The following is a 22,601-nucleotide window of genomic DNA, read 5'->3' as shown; positions in this document are numbered from 1 at the left end:
TCATACCCGGTCAGTTTCAATTCTAATTTCGGGGGGCCCAAGGCATAGGTCACGGATCGGTGGCCAATTTGTCATTACTCACCTCAACAGAAGGTTTCAGAAGTCAAGAGTGGCGTACTATTTCGAAATGTACGGCTTCCTTCAACCCGGTTTGCTCTTTCTGTGGTTAGAAGTGGAGACATTCATCCTCATCCAGCAAACTCACAGACAATGTTACTCCATACTTGTAAAGTTCAGCCAATTCGCCATGACAGTTCTCGTAAAAAATGCAAGGAGTAGGTGCTCGGACGATTGCTTATAAATCACCGTGCAACCATATGCGGACTGCTGCTCGTTGTGGTCTCACATTAAATGCGGGCGGTTGTTGAGGACCCCTAAGCCATATCTAATTTTGCAGTTAGTCTTGCAATACACATCGCACACTTGCGAGTCATGTATGGAGGCTCTTTCGCCGAATTACCTTTTGCGAGGCTCGAGTTTTGAACTCCAGCACCAAGTACCAACAGTTTCTAATGGATTTCATGTTCCGACGATGAAAACGTGGAAGGCGTGAATAGGATGCCTTGATTAAGCAAACATTGGACCAACATTAAAAATCGGATCATGTTAATGTGGACCAGTATTGGCAGGTTTTAAATTCTTGTTGAGGTCAAGTATTGGCCTTTTAGATTTTTAGAGGAACGTTTAACTATCTTAGTACTTTCTGAACACGAAGCTGGATTCCATTTTCCAGATAGTCCACAATTTATGGTCACCGGATATCGAATGTGTAGAGGCTGCAGAAACCTACATAGGCGGTGGCTGCTGGCGGTTTAGTTGGTCCTATATCCGCGACAGACCCTCTGCCTTTAAAGTCAGTGTCCAGACCTTCCCAATATGCGATTATGTGAGCGTGATCCAGCGGTTCACGACGGAAGAGCTGAATACGATTGTGCTGAACGGTGAGGCATGAGCAGTTAGAAAGTGGAAAAAGCCATCGTCAGGTATCTATAGACCTCTAAACATCTGCGTCTGATCCCGAGTCGCCATGGGAGAAATTTGAACTAAATCCTCCATACTGAGGCGATCACAATACCCTTTCCTTGTAAACTGATTTTTCCGGTAGGCGACTTTAAGTCGGATCCAGATGTTCACTACCAGACGAAGCCGCAGACAGGGCTGGTAGAGTTATGGACACCACCTACTTGAACGTGTGTTGTGACTTGAAGTTTACTACATGAAATGCCAACCGTAAAGCAAGACATCAGAAACACTACTAGGCTAGACCTTTTTCTCACTGCCAACTTGAGAAAACTACAGTCATCAGGCGTAGGTCCATGTTAATATAGTGATCACCTCTCTTGTGTTTGCCATACCCGAGGGCATCGGAACCGAGCATACGATCTCGGAAAATACAATAAGAAGCCTCAAAAAGTTTGATAAACAGCATTTTCTATATGATTGGCATAATGTTCCTTTCCAAGTAGCTGAATATTCTGACGACGTTGGACGAATAAGCTCTAAGTGTTGATTGTCTATTACGAGGACATTCGTGGTGGAGCAATGCACTGTGAAACAAGGTCTGCATAAGGGGAAATACAAGTTCCCTTTATGAAGGAACAATGGTGCAAAGCTATTCGCAAAGAAAAACCGTTTGTGGAAACAGTTTCATCCGCGAAAGAACTGATACTAATTATGAATTGTACTAGAGACAAAGGGAACATTTGCATTCTCTAAGACGTAAAGCTATTAAAACTTTCTTCGACAAGAAAGTGAGTCGGAACCCAAGGGAGTTTTTGGCACAACATACCGCCAATTTTTGCATTCAAGGAAAAGCACGCAAGGCAAATGACATTAATTAAAAGAACACGATGTCGTGATAACAGACAAAAAACAAATGGCGGAGCTTTTTTACTAGTTATTTGTTCAACATCGCGGACGGCGTGCCAGAGATACTGACCAGAGTAATGGAAACAGAGTTGGAGTGCGCATCACTAGCATGCAGGCGATTTTCAACAACAATGAAAAGCGCCGCGTGTGAGAAACAAATTGCTTTTTCAAATTAGACTAATAAAACCCAAGTGGAAGCTTTGGTACTCAAAATCAACTCCCCCCCGCAAATCTAGTGGTCATGACGGGATAACCACCGCGACTGGTAAAAGAGTAGGCACAACGCGATTGCTGGTCCGATTGCTGCAATAATGAATCACTCGATCAGGAACAGGACAGTATCCGTCGCGCTGGAATTAGGACAAGGTTACTTCTTTATTAAAAAGGGACGATGAACTGAACAAAAGCAATTGACGACCAGTGGACCGTTTACCTGCGTTCAATAGTGTTTTCGAGAGGCTGCTGTTCAGGCGCAATATGGGCGACTTTTACAACATATTGTCCGAATACGTATCTGCCTACAGAAGGTACCATAGCTGTGTGAGACATCTTTGCTTAGGCTGACTGAGGACTGGAGGCGTAGTCTAGATAAAAAGAGATCGTGGCGGTTATATCAATGGATTTGTCAAAAGCTTTCGACACCGTACCTCATGCTTTGTTACTAGCGAAACTGAAAGCGTATGGTTTGCATGAATCCAGCTGTGCCCTTATCGGTGACTACTTGAAGGATAGAATGCAGCGAGTGAAAATTGGTGATACTTATTCGTTTGGATGAGCGTGAAGCGTGGCGTGCCTCAAGGCAGCGTCCTGGGACCCATGTTTTTCAACATGTTCCTCAATGACCTCATCTTTCACATTAAGTCTGTAAAACTAAACACTTATGCTGATGACTGCCAACTGCACACATCTGACGTAGACCCAGTAGCCTTGGAACAGCGGATCAATCATGATGTACAAATAGCAAACAAATGGTTCGAAGACATTGATGAAATGTCTGAAGGGATGAAAGCCAACCCCGCTAAAACACCAAGGGATGGTTCTTGGCAAAACCGATTACCCTTTCTCCTTCTCAACCACAAGATGCCTGGAACTTTTTGGAATAATTCTTGATAATGAACTTAATTTCAAGGAACACATATCCTCTGTATGTAAAAAAAATAATAATCAGTTCAGTGTCTTCAAAAGATTTGGCAAACTTATTTCTACTGAAATTATGCTTCGCCTTTATAAAACGTTTATGTTACCCCATTTTCACTACTGTTCAATGATATGGCACTTTTGTAGTTCAGAGAACTCTGTTAAACTGGGCACCTCAAATAGATGTATTTTAAGATTTGTTTTAAAGGACTGGGACTCGAACTATGATGATCTTTTAGACAAGGCAGGTGTGTGTGGTTTAGCCAACAGGAGGATACAAAATATGATGATTTGTATATTCAACTGTCTCCATCTTGGTAAATATCCGTGCTATTTGAAACAACTGATCAAGCAAAGATCTACTGCTTACTCCCTAAGGGGCACCAATATTTTATCACTTCCTAAGCCGTTTACAACCACACATATGGTCTAAATTCTTTTAGCTATTCATCTGTTAAGTACTGGAACTCCCTCCCTGACCACTTTAGAAAGACTCTAGATTATAGTGATTTAAGCGCAAACTGTTAGTGCACGGTTTCTGTTAATATTACATTAATATTACATTATATTATTATATTAATGATTATTATATTATTATATTATGAATTATTTTTTTCTCTTTTAAGCCTTGTTCTTGCTGTAAATTTTAAAATTAGTAATTAGGATGGAGATACTAGCTTGTAAACTACACTGAAATCCGAGGATAAATAAAGCTTATGTATGTATGTATGTATGTATCGAAACGGGAATCGGTGATATTTTCAATAACAATCATAGCTTAGTGTTTAGGTGCCGGTTTCGCATTCGTATGAAAAAAAAAGAAACGCCAAGGCCCATGGCAAAAATTTGAAATAAAAATAGTCAGTAGAAAACCGCTTAAAATAATTTGTATGATCCAGTGAAAACTTCATTAATCAATTGCAATTACTAATACATCAACCTCCCACCCCTCCTTGCGTACTAATAGTTCGTCCTCCATCCCTCCCTCGGTAACAACAGTTTGCCTACCACCCCTTTCTAAGTACTGATAGAATATATTCCACCTCTTCCTAATAACTAATGGTGAGAAGTAGTCCAAAAAAAAAGTTCCAAAATATGGTCCTAAAAATGGTCCATAAAATAGTCCAAAAAATAGTCCGAGAGTCCAAGAGTCCAATGATCCAGTCAACGTTTTACCCTATGCCCATAGGTTATGATATTTGCATTAAAACGGTTTATAATAGTCAATGATAGTTGAAAAAATCACTTTATGAGATTGCGTTATTGTACACAAATATGGCGCGCTATGAGGTTAGAAAAAAGTTATGGCTCACTAACATCCGCTCGTTCAAACGGCTGAAACTATCATCATCTATCTCGCCTTTTTTAACGGGGCTTAAGAGACTTTTTATAGTGGCCGTTTACATTATCAACACAGTTAATAAAACCAAATTAGCTCGTCATACATCTCCACCGACGCAGCACCACGGTTCTTTAGAACTTTACCCCATTTATTCAACTAAGCTCAAGCAAACCTGCGAGCCAGCAAATTTTATTGAACCTTGAATCGACTCAAGTTACATTAGCTTAGGTTTTATCATTTTAAAATAGCTTTGACATCCTTTTAACCACCTTATCTGAATTTCAGACTTGAAAAAAATTCATGAACTTCGCAAAACAATAGATAGAAACTGTCTGATTAGAAGTAAATAATTTTTTCTTACGTCAGACATCCGAGAACATCATAAAAAGATTCAAATCTCATGTAGGACCAACAGACAAGGCATTCTTAAGCTAATTGAATGATATCTCTCCCCTCGATTCATATCCCTTATTATCGTCGGTGAAAATATTCCCGGAGCCTACATAACTTTGTGAAGTTAGTTGGTCAGGTGCCAGATTGAGCCCCCATGTTACGTTTCCTTTTTAGAGTCTTACGGCCCTTTATCACCTCAAATAATATACTAAAACAAGTGTTACATACTAATGAAGGTACTTATTTATCCACGACAAATTACTGTCTAGCTGATGTGGTTGTGTCTTAGTCAAGTCTAAGAAGTAAAAAGTAATAGGAAATTATAAAACTACAATACGTGATTAAAACTACAAATACATGATTAAAACTACAAATACATGATTAAAACTAGAAATTGATGATTCAATCTTTCCACATAAATACTAATAAAATGCAAATTTAAAAAAGACTGTGGCCAGCAAGCATCGTCTATAATTCGTTCCATCAATGTTCCACGTCACCCAAACGATTCTCCACTGCACACAGCACGAGCTTTTCGTCGACCCTTCCCATGTTCTTTGCTCCAAGCGACCAGGGTTCTTCAATATCCTGCGCAATTAGGACTGTTGGGTGTCTGCCATTGCTCATATGGACCCTAGTGACGTTTCGCTGTCCCTCCGACTGACGTTTATCAAATGAGAAAAGACAAATTACCGACGAGGAACTTTGGAACCATGTTAATGTATTCTTTTTCAACGCCTTGGAATTTTCTTAGTTATTACGGGTATGCTCAACAAAAGCAAATATATTTTCAGTAAAATCATTGCTTTCAAACCCAAATTGAAAATCATTACAGTTTAATTCCAAAAGCCTTCGTTTCAATCTGTCCACTCAAGAATTGAAACGTTGATGACAGGCAAAAATGAGTCAAAACGAATTCTTTATCGAATGAAAACGCACGTGTGGATGCACCCTTAAAGATTTAAATGAAGATAATGGGAAACTGGACGCGAAGTTTTCAATTTTTATGTTTGGATACTTTTGCTGTATTCTTGTTCTTAAATGAAAAAGAATAAGCAAACGTGAACGGAAAAACAAACAACCACTCAAAAAAAAACCTAAAAAACCACGAATATTTACCTTTTTTCCACCTTTAAATCGCTTGTACCACGAAAGCCCCAAAACACCATTGATAAGTAGGGTTACCACCACACAAGATGCAGCGATTACTATCGCAATCTGACTAGTTGAGCTTTCCTGCAGTTTTGTTTCGGTTATTTCTGTGATATAAGACAAAAGATCAAACTAAAACTTAAAGACTTTGATGGCCAACACCTTCGTCGTAATGATTAAAAAAGGACCGTGCATAGTCCAATTAGGTTTCTGGCCATACGAGCGATTGACCAAATTGGACGACCGTGAAATGCGAGTCCGATTTGCCAATCCATCCTGACATGACAATGACATCCTGTACCAATTAATTATAACTACTAAAAATTTCCGAGGAAAGCTAAATGTATTCATTAAAAGAAGGACTTCTGATTCCAATCGTTAACCACTTGGTCATTACAATTTTGTGAAAGACACACACTAAAGCGCTCTAAAGACACTTCCAATATTTTTTAACCCTCAGCTTTGGATGGTATGCCATTGCTATGGTTACTGTCATCAATTCTGTCTTTGGTGGACTTATTTGAGCTTGCTTAATGTGATTTACTGATGTAACTGTTTGATTACCAGTGTCCGATTCCGACCAACTTTCCGCTTACAACACTATGAAGTTATAAAAAATAAGGCAGCTCATCCACCAATCATATTCGAGGAAACTGGGATGGTATAATATACTAATCATTGGTACAATTTAGGATGGCAAATATTACTACGATGGTCAATTACGACATACATGCATGAAGAATATTAATGCAAGGTGATCACAAAAATGTATTTAAGTCTTGCTGACTCAATCCCACTGTGTGAGCTGCAGCAAAGGAAGTTTGAAAATGTTGACTCACAGTGTTTTGAACGGAATTTATACACGGCCTGTATATAAATTTTTAGTGAAATCGATACATATTTTCCGAAAGAAAAACTACAAATGTTCCTATGATTTCAAGAACTTGCCTTCCTTTGCGTGTAAAGAGGCTAACTTTGACTCCCTCTTTCCGGCTGTTCGGCATTGATACGTGCCTTCATCTTCGTTCGTCTTCTCCTTTATAAGCTCTACGCTTAGTATACTGTGGCATTTTGTGGCATCTGAAGTTACAACGACCTTTACCTTTGAATTGGTTTTGGAAACATTTGAACCATTGCTATTGTTTGGCTTGTAATGACAACTGGCAGTGAGGCTAAAAGTTCCGTTGGAACCAACTGAATTACTTTTGGTTTTTGGGTCTTCCCGCTTTTCTGTAATTGAAACAAAAAAATTACTATTAAAAGGTGAGAAGAAATGGATGCTATGTTCGGAAAGGATCTGTAATAGTAGGGCAAGCGGAGCAAATGTGACACTCTCTCCATTCGCGTCGACTCAAGAGGCATAACCTTAATAGTAAGCATAGCTCTTGTTTCGATGAGAGAGTACTTTAGCAGTTAGCACAAAATAACAAGCCAAATGCATTTGCTCTATTTGACAAACCACGCCCTTGTCATGGAGATCTTTAAAAAAAAGATTTTCTTTTGTGTTTCCACATGGATGAAGTTAGGCCCTAGACACAACTAAACCGGGTCACCACATAAGGATGGCGACTCCTGATTCTTTTTCACCAACGACGTTCTTTGCAATGCACTTACATTTTCCATAATCTTCCTTCTGTTCTTTTGTTATTGTAAGCTGGCTGCGATTGTTTTTGTCTTCTTGAACAAGACATGCTCTGGGTATTAAGGGGATATAAAGTATTGTCCCTCATCTACTGGATTGTTGACCTCGGGAGACCCTTAGCAACACAGTCAAAAGTTACAGTAGAATTGATCAAGACACTTCGGCTCACTGGATGTTAAAGGAGTAGTTTTGTAAAAAGTGGGAAATCCGAAACGCTCTTCGGGTCAAAATAATGATTTTACTAAAAAGGCAGAAAAAGGAAACTGAATAGAAAACGAAAATCAGCACGCAGTCTTAGTATTAAGCTATAAATTTTAGTTGCATTTCGATTACATTCCTCTTCACGGTCAAGCTTCTCGTCTTCGACACAAAAAATGCCAAGCCTATGAGGCTGCTTAAAGAGTAAGTCGCTTACTGCAGATCACATATTAAAAATAGGGTCTAATCTGAGTCAAGATAAATGGGGTCAAGTCGGAAAGTTGCTTAGCTAGGTGAGATGTTTTCCCAGCAGGGTTCAACTGATGTAATTAAGACTTAACATCTCGCACAGGACGCTCAACCGTCGCTAAATAGCTCAAAGTTGTGAGGAGCTGTAAATGGAAAGTTTTTCTTCTCACCTTTCTGGCTTAAGAAGGCCGATAATGATACCTTTTTTCCAATGCTGTTAATTGCCACGCATTTATATCCGCCAAAATCCTTCTTCTTCACTTTCGTTATGAAGAGCTCACTGTGGATGCTATTCTTGTCCTTTGCGCTTGAATTGGATTGCAAGGTATTAAAATCATCGTTCTTGATCCATGAGATGTTTGGCTTAGGAAGACCAGTAGCATTGCAATCGAAAGTGACATTGGAATCTATGTAAACACTTTGATTCCTTGGAACCTCCAAAAAAACCGGTGCAGAGCCTGGAGGGAAAGTGCGCACTAATATAAATACAGTCAACTCCCTCGTAAGAGGACATCTTCGGGAATTGGAAAAAGTGCCCGTTATTAGAACTGTCTGCCTCCGATAGCTTGCTTTCCCGCGGACAAATGGAGATTTAACAAACCCGATCCCAACTGTTCTGTTGCTCTGTCAATTGAAACTCACATTTTGTTGATTTCCAAAGTCAGGACAATTTTGTTTGCCTAGAGTAATAAATTACCCATTGGGTGTCGCTTACGAGGGAGTGTAAACAAAAGAAAAATCACATTTTCAATTTCAAAAGTGTCCGCGTCCGTTTACGAGAAACTGGGAGGCAAGAAGAGAAATTGAAAGTGTCTGTAAGTAGAAAAATCCGCTTACGATATCCACCTTTCCCAAACAAACGAAAGGTGTTTACCGTCACGCATTATGTAAGTGGGAAATAAAAAAAAAAACTAACGAACAAACAAACAAAAAAGGAACAAAAAAAGACAAATGAATAAACGAGTTATGATGAAATACGTACCTATTGTAAATGATTGCCTTGTGCAGTGTTTTCTATAATGATTGCCCGCTTGGCAAATATAGTGGCCAAATTCATCTTCTGTCAGATTTTTAAAAACCAATGGGCAGCTGAATTTTCTTTTATATGCGAAGATGCTTGAAGGCTGCTGGCATTTTGCTCCAACTTCTGTACCATTTGGGTTGTACCATTGAATATACTTGACCCATCTATCCATGTACCCTCTATCTATAGTTCTCGGCTCTGCTTTACAAGTCAGAGTTATGGAGGCACCAACGGCTAAACTGACATTTTCTGGACTTGGAGAGATGACGACAACGGGTCTTACTGTACAAGAGAGAAAACTAGTTGGTGAAAAAATACTGATAAAATATGGTTTTCTATCTCTATTCCAACCGAGAAGGACAAGAATGAAAAAAAAAAGTTTAAAAGAATAGGCCATACTCTTCGTACCGTGGGTTTTCATTGCTTACTTCTGATTTTGGAATTGCACGTTTCGCTTCTGACAAACGGAGGATTCCATAAAGTGCTGGCAAGATTCAATAGTAGTATCCACTTTGTTGCCTCTCTCAGCCAGCCAAAAGCCACCCATCGTCGTGAAATGTTGTCGAGGCGTATCCGAAGGCCTGCAAATGGGATTGTCAATTGGAAAAAAGGTAAGGAGCAGGATTAGTCAGACAGGGTAGGAACAGCCACCTTAAGAAAATGCTTTTCGAACTACATTTAAAAGTTTTGTTTTTAGACAGGACCTTACATGGAAATAAGAAAATAACTCCTTTAAATTTAATCAGTCGTTGAGATAAGGGCAGAGTAGTAGGGTACGAAGATGAAATCATTGACTACATCAAGAATATGACTAAACCCATTATTGTGGGGTGTCTATTTACAACGATGAGTTTTAACTCATTATATGGTCTTTTTCATAAAAAATTCTCTTTTTTCGTCAATTTCCTATAATTTTCCCTAGTGCCCTTTGTCTTTTCTTTAAATTGACTGCACCAGATACCAATAAAATCTCAACTTCCCTTGGTTTACCAACCGCCTGATAGTTAACAAATATTTAGTTAAATTAATTCCAACATATCGGAGAAAATGCAAATGTTCTAGTTCTGGAAATAATTGCCAACAACAGTTCTACGCATTCTTCGTGTTCCTACGACATTATTTCTACAAACTCTCTCTCTCTTTTTGTCCCTTTCATTCGCGTATTCTGCAATTTTTTCTCTCTCCTTCCCTTTTTATTCTCATATTCTAAAATTCAATGCCTCTCCGCGGCAACTTTCTGACTGCTTTCAATTTCGATTTTCCGCGAAAAATTGAGGAAAAGACACAGACACTGCCGTTATGTCGCTGCTTCAGATATCACCTGGTATCGTTATTGGTTCTTTCATTCTTCACTAATTTAAACGCCGAAGGTTTAAGATGTTAGTTACATTGTTGACTAACTGTGTATCCAAGGAATTTAAAAGAATCAAATAATTTTTTTTATCATTGCTCGATATAGAGTAAATCTCTTCTATCCTCTTCTACCTTACTTGAATCTCTATTTTAATTATGGTGTATTCAGAAATGAGGAAATGAGGGAATTTGAGATGGACATGATTCTTATAGATAACACCTGTAAATATACGTTTCTAGAAATCTCTAGTATGCATAGTCATGCTAACATACACGAATTAAAGTATGTTAACTTTAAAATATATTAAAAATTAAAAATTAAAAAAAAATCAATTTTTGGTGACGGCTTGTACAAATATGGAAGCTATGTCATGCAGGTAGTCCGCGTAACCTTGGTAACAAAACGTTTGCTACTAACTGCTATGATAACTAACGGCTACGTGATTAACATTAACTGAGCGTATATATTTTTGGCTTACGTGTAGAACAATTCATACTGTCAATTAAATTTATTTACAACTGGAAAAAAAGAAATTTCAAAAACGTCATACTTCGAAGCAGGAAGACTTTGCTTCCCGTTCGAGTCTAAACAGCCACTGTCTACACAATAGGCACCTTTAGCAGTTAGGACGGCAACGCCAAGGAAGGCGTCCGATTTACAACTGAATATAAATATAATATAATATAATTATATATATATATATAACTAACTGCAGACAGTACTGTTTTCAGCCTTCTGGGCCTCATCAGTGCAGTGCTGATGCTAGGATGGGAAGTAAGGCTATATAGCCACACCAAGTGATCTCACATATGTGGTATCATCTAAGCCATGCCAGAGTGCTCAAACTAGAAAAACTAGTGAGCATGCATATATATATATATATATATATATATATTTAGTTGGAATTTTGCGCCTGACTGGATGTTTCTACCATCTCTTAAGGCGCCATAAGTTAACCTCAGCATAAACGATGGGAGCGGCGTTGAGTTCTAAATGAAATCTTAAATCATTTTTCCTCGGCGTTTCCTTTCTCGGACCACCCAAATTTTGATGATTTCACGTTGTCATTTTGCAGGGGACGGTCAAGAAATGTCCGCAGTTTTCAAACCCACATGCTGAGCTATTGTTCTGCTCGTTAGATCTTTTGCTTTGCCACATCCTCATTCCCGTCGCCGCGGTGGTTTGTTAAAAGCGACGCCGTGGACAACGTCGGTTAAAAAAACGAACTTATATTTTACCTACGATACTCGCAATACTCTAAAGTCTCTAGTTTGTTCGTTACAGTAAAATCTATCCCGACACTGAATATGTAACACAGAGATAAATTAGAAATAGAAATTAAAAAAAAAATCAGCCGTCCTCCTTCACGTTCACCAGACAACGCAAATTTTGATCATTTTATTTTTTTCAGAGGACGCAAAGAATTTACAAAGGCACGTGCACAGCTATTGTTCTGCTCAAACCTCTGTGTCAATGACGTTCCCGTTGCCGTTTCCATCGTGGTTTTCTTAAACTCCCAATTGTTCATTTATTGATGTACAACGTATATGATAGTTTAGGAGTTTTAAGTTCTTTTTCATCTTTTGCATTTAGGTTTTGAATAACTTTTTATTTCTCCGTTATCCAGCATAACGATATAAATCGCAACCATCATAAGCAGTACTTCCCTCCCTAAATTTGACCTCACCGCAAAAAGGTATCAACACAAGAGAATGATGAAATCTTACTTTAGTGATGACTCGCTCCAAGAATACAGGGACTGATAAGTCATACTATTGCTGAATGATAGCGGACGGGCAAAGGGACTAACCGAATCGACAACTTAAACCCTTCCACACCCCGATGTGATTTACATGAAACTGCTATCTTGATCGAGCACCAAGTTCTTGTAACTAATTATTCTGGTCGGAAACGGATGCACAAAAGGCGCGTTAATTGGCGTAAAGCAATGTGGTGAGACCCCCCCCCCCCCCCCCCCCCCCCCCCCCCCCCCCCCCCCCCCCCCCCCCCCCCCCCCCCCCCCCCCCCCCCCCCCCCCCCCCCCCCCCCCCCCCCCCCCCCCCCCCCCCCCCCCCCCCCCCCCCCCCCCCCCCCCCCCCCCCCCCGCCCCCCCCCCCCCCCCCCCCCCCCCCGCACAGCGTGGGGGCGAGATTGAGTTTTGGCATCGAATGTAATCAGGCTGGAAGTGCTGGGCCGCGCGCATAAACGATAACCAAGCTTGTTACAGTTTACACTTAACTTTCGAATAAACTTAAAATATTTATATAAAGCACAAACCTAATGCTATGAATTGCTTCAATTGTTAACGTACTGATGAAAAGCAATAGCCGTGGGAACAGTTAAAGTGTAATGGCTGATTGATTTAATTCGATTCATTGATTCAAATAAACGCATATTTGCGTTCACCCGGGCTTTCTGTTGGAAATAAACTTTTTTTTTGTGCTTGCATTTGCTTAGGGTTACTTAATTATTGGTTTATATCCTGTAACTGTTTTTTTCTCTTGGTATGCTATCCCCAAAAAATCAGTTGACAATATTACACCAATGTCAGACCAAAAGAAATCACATATGAGAATGACACTGTCAGATTTAAAACTGATAACAATTAATGAACTCTCCATGGTATCAAATACTTTGCTACTGCACACATCCATCAAAAACTAAGATAAATATTGTCAACATCAAACAACTGCATGCCTATTTCCGGGACTTAGCATTATTACAGTAGGTGATTTGAATTAACTTCCACCAATTTGAAGGAAATTCGTCTTTGAAAAATATAAAAATAATGTTTACAATTTGTGCCATTCCTGGCTACTTTTCAAGATGATAGAGTTGACTAAAAATATGAGACAAAAGGATGACCAACCATTCACAGAGTTATTAAATAGATTCAGAACTGCTTCACAAACAGAGGGTGATCTTCAATGCATTTAGTCAAGGCTAGTGCATCCTGAAGATACTGATTACCCAGTATAATGTTTTGTATTTTTGGGAAGTTTTTCTGCATCTCCTGTTTATATTTCATATCCCTAAATTTTTTTTTTCTCCAATGATATTTTTTCTCTGCTGGCTCCATTGCTTTACAGTATTGTTTTTTTTTTTTCTATAATGTTTAGTCATCAATTTTTTTTCTGTCCTTTCTGTCAAATATTTACACGAACATGTAGCAAACAGTATTCTGTATTGCACTAGAGTATTATATTTCTCCAGTATTTTTCTAATGGCATCAACAAGTCAAGTACTTCCATTTATGTTTTTAGTGTACTGAATAGGGGAATTGTCTCTTTCATTTTATAATAAAGTTCGGATATAACGCGCGCTGCCATTGGATGAAAGAGCGTGCTCTATGAGAGTATAGAGCATAGAACTGAGCTAAAGCTGTCACGCCATCTGCCAAATTGTACCATGTTCGACCTTTTCCGGGACTTCTTTTTAGCTTTTTTCCGATAATTGAAAGTGAAATTTCGGAACAAGCGAGCCGGCAAGTAGTAACAGAAGAACCAAAGAAAGGTTTGTAAACATACCAGGCGCCGTTATTTACGTTATTAAAACGTGGGCAGATACGTGGGCTAGAGCACTCAAGAAGTGGGAAGAAACACTCGACTACGTCTCGTGTTTCTCCCTACACTTCTTTCGTGCTCTAGCCGCTTCCTGCGTGCTTTATAACAGAACAGAGCACAGTCAAGGCTTCTCTATTTGCTAAATAAAGTAGGGGGGAATACATATACTTTCATCTTTTTGTGGGTTTAAAGGTACAACTAATGCAGCATAAGGAAAAAATTATATCAAAAACTTTGTGCATTCATTATTATGTATTATTTCATTCTCACGAATTGACTTGCTTTGAAGTGAATCAGTTAATAGTCCTTCTCTCTCTTAAACAAATTATCCCAATTTACTTTTGTTTCATAAACATCTACAGTTCTCGGAAGATTAACAGGTGATTGCTGGTTGTGTGCTAAGCTTGATTTACGATACGTCTTTTTGCCCTTGTCAACAATGGTGGTTAAGGATGAGTTGTAATTCCATTAATTACATGATTTTATTATAGGGTAGCAAAGAGAGTGTAGAGCTACAGCACAACTTAGATTGAAGTTCATGGTTTCATTCAGACTGTTTTGAGAAACCATCCTATTTTGAATATTCTCAATTTGTACTCTCTCGTTTCAACTCTCTGAAACGACTCTGAAAATAATGCACTAACTATCAGGAGACAGTACTTCGAGAACAACACATGTACCTTTAGACTGCCCTCTACCATACAAATCTCTAACATGAGAATCAAATATTTTGAACCCCATATTACTATTACAGTAATACACCCTACTGCTAACATTGGTGTAGCTTTCAAATATGAGCGATTCCAGTTGATAATCAGTATCAAACACATTTAATGCTGTCGGTAATTCTTACTGCATTAAGTATGCCTGTCTGGCTAATTGTGACAAACTTGAATAAAGCTGATTTCCAATATTCATTATTTGTATAAGATCATTTGCTGAGCTGATCCCTTGTGTGTCATGATAAATCAAAGAACACAAATTCATTGCAACACATTGTTGTCCTGCACTCTATTCAAAACTAACTCTTTACCTTGACTGTATGGGGCTACTACTATTTTGTTAGGGTCAACATATGTTGGAGGGCCAGGATTTTTTTCTATGTCTCTATTTAATTTATAATTGCAACAATTTGCTACACGGGCCTCATTCTTGCAAGAACACATCAGTTTGTTATGAGAAAACAATTTTAAATATCGACTGGCACGATATTTTACCTTTCATATACATTAACGAATTCTTTCACGATAAAGAGATATCTCATAAGGTTCACGGAACGACCCGTACCGAAAACACTCGACATATTTAAGTGTGGGTCTACCACAAACGATGCGAGCATATTTTGTATGCGTTTTGAGCGTCTTACACACATTGCCTGTGCTGACTTTGCGCCGCGAAAGCTTCTCTTCGTCCACCGTTACACCATCCTGTGTGCTCATTAGTCAAAACATCGCGCATACGTCAGACTCAAAGGTTGGTAAAGACAAAAAAATTTTATAATCAATTGCTTGGTTTAAATTCGGGAGCAATTATGCATGCCTTAAAATGATTCAGATGCTGTAATTTGGCCTTTTTTTTCTAAGTCCATGTAATGTAAGTTACATTTCGAATGTTTGGACAGGGTAAACCGGCCATGACTTGATTTGGACAATTTTAGCCATCCTCATAGGAGAAGGTTAATCTTGCCATGTTATTTCCGGCATCAGATCATATGCTTATGAAAGCAGGTTCTAAGTATATAATATTCTGAAAGAAAATTTAATCATGATCAAAATTGGAAAGTTGGGCTATCGACATTGTTGAATGGTGGCCGAAGACGATGAAAAACGGTTCTAAAAAAGGACTGTCGCAGGATGGAAAAAAAAAAAAAGAAAAAACATTCAACTCGGCTTTATGACAAAGCGCTTTCCAGCAATGAGGCCGAGTTCATATCTGTTCTCGCTAAGGAACAAATATTGGAATTGAGAGAGAGAGGAAATTGGTTTAGTTTGGATTACCTTAAACTAATTAACCTAATTCCACCCTTCAGACAAGGATAAATATTTTTTTGCGGAAATCTGGCTGTAGTCTTAAATTAGCGGAAAACTTAAGCCAGCGACACGCACAAGTGACCTTTCTTCGTAATTACTATTAAAGAAAATCATGCTCGTTGAGAGTTATTTTGGCCTAGGGGGCTTTGTGGATAAGTCTTAATCAAATACAAAAAAATTCGTGTGATTTAACCTGACTTGGTGAGCCTTTAAATGCAGTAACAAGGTATTCTTAAAAATTCTGGTAGCATACGGAACAATTGATGTCAAACACCATTGACAAAAATCCATAAGTGATCCAGAACACACCATATCATAAGAAGAGGTACAGGTGTTGGCGTGATCCCGTTCGAGCTAGATAACTTCTTTGTGAGCACAATATATTTCGCATATTCGCTTCGTTTGCCTGTATTTTACTTAGCTTCGCATGGTTTTCACCACGCTCGCCCAGAGAACAACAATCTTGGAAAATTCCGTAAAATTCGATCTCTAACTAGTAGTGATTAGAAGGATTCATATGGAATTACATTCTGTAATTGCAAATGACTCTGTTTTTTCAAATCGACTTTTTCTTAGTAATGGTATGTACCAGATGCTGCTACTTTTCTTTACGCACGACCAATTGCGAGTCGAAATTTAATCAGACTAAAACTATAACCTTAGTGACAGCCACGGTAAATCAAATCCTTGGCTCTCAGGGTTGACCCCCTATCATGTTGTCAAATCATCGAAAATTGGTAAAGAAGATTAAAATTTTCAATGCGACTTTTTTACGATCATTCGAGTTCGCCTATTCCCGGAAACAACTATCTGCCGATTATGTAATGAACGCCTGATATTGAAAGAAGAGCAGTGAAACTGCCTTATTGCCAAATTACTTTTCATTGATTCTGATTTACAAGTCTCGAGAAAAAACTAAAATATCGACGCAAATCTATGGCAAGAATAGAGTTAACAACGATAAATATCGGAATTCGTTATTAACGATTGTATTTGATAAAAAAAAAAAATATATATATATATATATATTAAAAAAAAAATTTAAAAAATGAGCTCTCGCTCATCAATCAACCCCGAGCCGACAATGGCGTCGGATCATGTGGCTAACTGATTATTCTTGAGGTATATGAACTCTTCATTGCGCAAACCGACACGCTAGGTGAGCTGGAATGAAAAAGGGAGTTGAACGTTAAATTGGCCTGTACAACTCCAACCATTTGCTAACGATTTTGAATTTTCTGCCGTCAAAGTAAGGATCTGTTTACGTGAAGGTTGGGTAACCTGCCTAGCCGTTGTCGAAAGATAGCCCGCGTTTACATGCAATCTTACAGCCTCGGGATCCCGGGATTGGGTTGCGGCTCTCTTGTAAATGTGACATGAACGCGACCCTAGCTAAGCGGGGTAACCCACCTTAAACGATTACTTGGTAAATTGCGACCTCGGTTGACAAGGCAAACCACCTGAGCGGGTTACCCCACCTATCGTGTAAACGTGATCAAGATAAAATAAGGGATTATACGGACAGACGGGTTCCCCCACCCAAGCGCGTCACTTTACCTTAAACAAGCCTTTAAGCTCTTTACAGGATAGCTTTTAATGGATTTCCCTTGTGATCTGATTATCAGGGCGTCATTAATTTCCCTATCTGTGTGTTGTTGAGGTTTGGCAAAGTTAAGCCAGATGAGATTGTGTCATAAAAGGGAATATTTTCTTTTGTGGGCTATTTTCTATCTTTTCAAGCAACCCGCTTTGATACGTTTCTCAAAACTTTCCTCAAGGTATCCTCTATTATTTAAGCGTATTTTAAAACTCGGTATTATTAAACGAGGAGCGTAACGAATTCTTTCCTAAGCGGCGTAGCGCTTCTCCTTTTACGAATCCTAAATTTACGCCTGGTGAATGACACGAAAAGGCTCGTGGATTGTTAAAGTCTCTGTCTCTTTGTCTGTCTTTGTTCAAAACGTAAATTGGCTGCCGTAAAGAGTTTCAAAACTGACGTAATATTTTTAGCTTCTCCGACTTTACATGTCGATATCTAGACAACCAATCAAAATATCGAAAAAGCTTGACGCTCTTTTGTTGATTGATATTTTGTGAATGACTAGGCAGCCTTGATGCTGGTGCTGCGGTATCCGATACCCGATAAATTCAACAGAAGAACCTTCGGTCGTTACGCCTTGCCGGCCCCTAACACTTCATAAACGGAAAACTCGCTTAAACTGTCTTTCTATCATAACCTGATTAATTAGGCTTTCAGGTTGATACGCATACAGTATACATTTGGCAAAACTTTGAGTTAAGTATGTTGGCATGCACGTAACTTGAAACTAAGAAAAATGTACAAACGATTCTAAATTAATAGATTAACGTGCAATCGATTCTTAATTTGACATTGTCTTTTATATGCAAAGGATCATAGCGTTGTTAAACAGCGCTCCTCGACGGGTGAAAATTGGAAAATTCATTCGATAACTAAAGGTACAATAGAGGATAAAGAGTATAAAACTTACTTTAGCGACTACCCGCGGAAAATACTTCAGTGATCCAGGGATGTTCATTAGCTTTTATTTTTTTCAACTTCTTTTTTTTATTTAAACAAAACCCACGTGATTTCAGCTAATCCAATTGAAGCGTGAGGTAGTCAAAGGCGAAGTTTACCCCTGTTATTAAAATCCCTGTAAGAAAGTATTTTAAGTTTGTTTAGCACAGTGTGTGAGACGGCGGTATTCTCCCATCCTTCCCGTTGACAGGGAGCTATATCCGTGGCCCATCTTTCTCACCTTGCACAAATAATTTTCAATTTTATCACAACTTCGCCTGTTCCTGTTCGTGTGTCCGGCCAAGCCTTTATGGTCATTGGCCTCCCGTATAGCCGCTAACTATGGCTTATAAATACATACAATTAGTAGAAAGTTACTCAAGATACTTAAAAAGTGAGGTATTTGAATTGATTTCAAATTAAATTGATAAACACACCTTTCATTTAACAAAATAGAGAAGCCTTGACTGTGCTCTGTTCTGTTGTAAAGCATGCATGAAGCGGTTACAACACGAAAAAAAAAAAGTGTAAAGAGAAACACGAGACGTGGGCACCTTCATGATTGCTATGAATTTTAACAGTTATGCCAGTTTGCCAATATTTTTCATCATTCCTGCTTTGTTCTGTCTTTTTTTTTTTTTTTTTTTTTGTTGCTTGTTTGTTATTTTGTTTTTTTAACAAGAATCTGTATCTACTTTATGAGTGTTAGATTTTTGTTATCGGACGTAAGCTTGCAATCTTACTGAGCGTGAAAACCTTCAAAACTCGGACTGTCTATTTCCTTTTCTCTTTCAGGATTTGAGGAACTCTGCTCAAGTTATAATGACGTAAATTACGGCCCTTGGCATGTCTACAAACCCCTTAATTTTTCTGTTGCTACTTGCGGGCTCGCTTGTTCCGAAATTTCACTTTTAGTTTAAGACAAAAAGCTCTAGGGCGGTCCTGGAGAAGGTCGGACATAGTACAATTTGGCAGATGGCGTGACAGCTTTAGCTCTGCTCCATGCTTTGTACTGTGATAGAGCCTGCTCTTTCAAGCAATGACAAAGCGCGTTATATCCAAACTTTATTATAATCATTATATCTCAAATCTCCAAAACAGTTTGTTTGTTGTAAAACGTTGAGTGAAGTTCTGAGTTCTATTTAAATTAAATCTTGGGTAAGCCTTTGGACATTTTAACTGCTACGGATACCAAAGCGATCAAGTGAGTAAACGTCGCATCTAACTCGCTTGTAATTGAATTGTGTCTCATTTGACTTTAGCTTTTCGGTAGAGAAAGAAAGACACATTTACTTGCGCCATTGAAGCGAACAAACGGGAATTGTTGGAGGACAAAAAATCAACCTCGCTTTTCCATGTTCGCCTTCATATTCACATGCAAAGAGGCTGTTGAGAATAGCATATAATATAAGATGTATTTCATACACATAGCCACTTCATCCTCGTTAGTCCGAAGGTCAGATTAACAACGGTGTTGACTGATAGCCAATTCTAGTGAGAATAATCTAGAAATGACGATTAGAAGATTAGATTAGATTCAGAGGGCGAAACAAATTGTTCACGCCGCCAAGTGCTGTTTCCGAAATGGGCCCAATTCGACCACCCATAATGATATATAAAACGACCATCCGGATAAGAGAAGTCCTCAAGGGGTAACATTGACTGCCTTTTTGATAACCTAAAAAAAAATGGTCTGGAAAACCGATAAATAATTTTACTTATATACGGAATTATTGACTCAAAGAAGCGGTTCAAAAAAACAGTAAGTCCTCAGTCTATCAAGAGGGGGCATTGGGGCCCATTAGAAACCGCAAAACCGAAAAAATTCCGGTAGATTTCTCTATAGGATTGCAATTTTTATTTTACATCTAATCTTGTTTTTCTTCCTGAAATTCTCGCCGCCTTTCCAACCTCCGTAAAAAAAAAACGTAACACAATCCACAATTAACCTTCTTCTGTTGCCAGTGTTTGGCACGTTGGAAGACGCAAAATGATCGACCTTGACCTAAATGCTCCACACTGTAAGGTCAAAGTCTTGGGCGTCATTCAAGACGCTTGTACTCCTACGGATGGTCAAAGTTTTGGGCGTCATTAGAGACGCGTGAACCCCCTAAGGATCCCTACGATATTTCAATTGGTTTGTCACGCATTCCTCAAAATAACACATCTGCGCTTAGCGGCTGTTCGAGATCAGGGAGGCGCAGAATTGCCGCTCAGATCGAAGAGGAACTGGAACCAAAATAGGTCAAATAGGAAAAACCGAAAACCGCATCGGATATCAAATCCGAAAACCCGTTAGTATTTTTCTTGAAAACCGAAAACTAAATGCCAAAAAACGGAACATCCGTAAACAGCAATGAACACCAAAACCGAAAAACCGAACGTTTTTGACGCGCAAAAACCGAAAAAAAACCGATCTAAAAAATAGCCAAACCGCAAAATCGAGAATTCCAATGCTCCCTTCTATCAACAATGGTATTCAATATCCTTAGAAAATTACTGAACCACAACCGAGAGAAACTTTCAGGACAAGTTGGTGCTTTTGTTGAAATATCTTCTTAATCCACCCGGACAGACTTAACAACGATAAACTTCCACAACAGACGACAGCGGTCCCCACAGTTCCTGGCTTATCAGTATATATCACTCGGATCCCAGAATAGAAGTTACAGTTTGCCGACAACAATATATCACACGGGTCCAAACAATTAGATTAACTATTCGTTAATCTAAACTAGCCGGAAAGCTTTGCGTGAAAAGCTCTCTGGTATGATAAACATATTGATATAAAGCGCTAGAAAATTTAATAGGTCTTAATACCTTGGAAACACAATATCTAGCATTTATATCATGTTCAGGTCTTTTACATACTTTCAAAAACTTAAATTAGTATGACTTTTGAAGGAAATATTTCTATTCATCCGATAGATTTATCTACGTATTTTGTTGCACGGGCAAAAGGGCAATTCCCTACGCAGCCTAAAAACAGACCAAAGAAATGAATAAATCTCTGTTTTGCAGAATTGCCCATTGCTTGATTACCCCAGCTGTATACATGCACACCATCATATGAATGTTTAAATTGATTGCCGTTTTTTACGTAAAGTAAGCCATTATTTAGCTATCACTAAGCAGATATGAAGAATGAAATAAGAAGCTAGCGGCACAAGATAATCAAACATAGCACTGCTCATTAACTGGTATATCGCGATAAGCGGCATGATTGTTGAATAAACCGGGCCACATTTGATAGGAAATTAAATCATTGAAGAGGGAATTCAACACTCTTGCGGTAGTTTTTTAGTCTTAATAGAGATTCGAAAGTAAATGTTCAGAGAAATCCGTCCAAATTGTGGCTCATGAAGACAAGCAAATTTTTCACCTGAGAAAACAAACTGCTCTAGACATATGATTTATGAATTGACGACAGCGAAATTCACAGGAAGACGAATATTGCTGAGGATGAAAGCGCCGTAAAACTCGGCTGTTGTGACTGATGTGGTCTTCCCCTCAAAACATCTGTTATCATACAGCTTTACTTACAGCAAGTTTACTTTTCCCACTTTGCTTCTCTGTAACCACTTTGACTGACTGATCACCTCTGACCGACTCTTACTTACTCTCTATAACTCTGGTCAACTCTCTCGGAGAAACTATATTCGACTCTCTTACTGCAAACTGTAAAGTGACTCTTTTAATATTCACTATCAGCAGGCATGAGTAAGCATATTGGCCAAAATAATGTCTCAAATGAACTTAACGTACTTAGTGCTTCCGATCAAACAATTACTTTTCAAATGTCAAATCCAAACAAAAAAAAATTTAGTGTGGGCCTAAGCCACACATATCGACCAAGCTCGTCCGCTAATGGATGTTGGATAAGCCAGTCACAATTAATCAAGACAGTCCTTGTGATTGCTAAAACCCAAATAAATGGTGTTTTTATTTTGAATCTAATCTAACTGGTAAAAATAGTTGAGCAAATAGCTAAATTATTCCTTATTAACTAAATGTTTCATAACAGAATTACCAAAAAGTCCAGAGAAAGGATTTTAAAAAAAGATGTGGATTAAGCGTAACTTGAGCGATATCACTTCCGCTATATGAAA

At 38.6% G+C, this 22,601-nt stretch overlaps 1 protein-coding gene across 2 annotated transcripts; it reads right to left on the bottom strand.

Annotated features, from left to right (window-relative positions):
* Positions 1 to 5,079: 5,079 nt before the first annotated feature.
* Positions 5,080 to 22,171, bottom strand: LOC131768467 (roundabout homolog 1). 2 transcript variants are annotated; one of them, XM_066164473.1, is made up of 7 exons: positions 22,036 to 22,171; positions 9,415 to 9,587; positions 8,965 to 9,288; positions 8,153 to 8,440; positions 6,842 to 7,123; positions 5,861 to 6,000; positions 5,080 to 5,401 (listed from the first exon to the last, which is right to left on the bottom strand). In XM_066164473.1, the coding sequence occupies exons 2-7, from the start codon at positions 9,425 to 9,427 to the stop codon at positions 5,225 to 5,227; spliced, it is 1,224 nt and encodes a 407-aa protein (XP_066020570.1). In that variant the 5' UTR covers positions 9,428 to 9,587; positions 22,036 to 22,171; the 3' UTR covers positions 5,080 to 5,224. The 2 variants fall into 2 exon arrangements, with proteins under 2 accessions (XP_066020570.1, XP_066020576.1); XM_066164479.1 differs by having other exon boundaries at positions 9,435 to 9,587.
* Positions 22,172 to 22,601: the final 430 nt, after the last annotated feature.

This window comes from Pocillopora verrucosa, chromosome 1 (genome assembly GCF_036669915.1).
Source record: "Pocillopora verrucosa isolate sample1 chromosome 1, ASM3666991v2, whole genome shotgun sequence".
Classification (NCBI taxonomy): Eukaryota; Metazoa; Cnidaria; class Anthozoa; order Scleractinia; family Pocilloporidae; genus Pocillopora; species Pocillopora verrucosa.
Note: the sequence above shows the minus strand (reverse complement) of the source record. Positions and strands in the feature narration are given on the sequence as shown.

Coding starts and splice junctions, on each gene's coding strand:
- LOC131768467 (XM_066164473.1), bottom strand. Junction 8,441..8,964: donor AAGGCAATCATTTACAATAG/GTACGTATTTCA, acceptor CTTTCCCTCCAG/GCTCTGCACCGGTTTTTTTG. Junction 7,124..8,152: donor GGCCTTCTTAAGCCAGAAAG/GTGAGAAGAAAA, acceptor TTTCAATTACAG/AAAAGCGGGAAGACCCAAAA.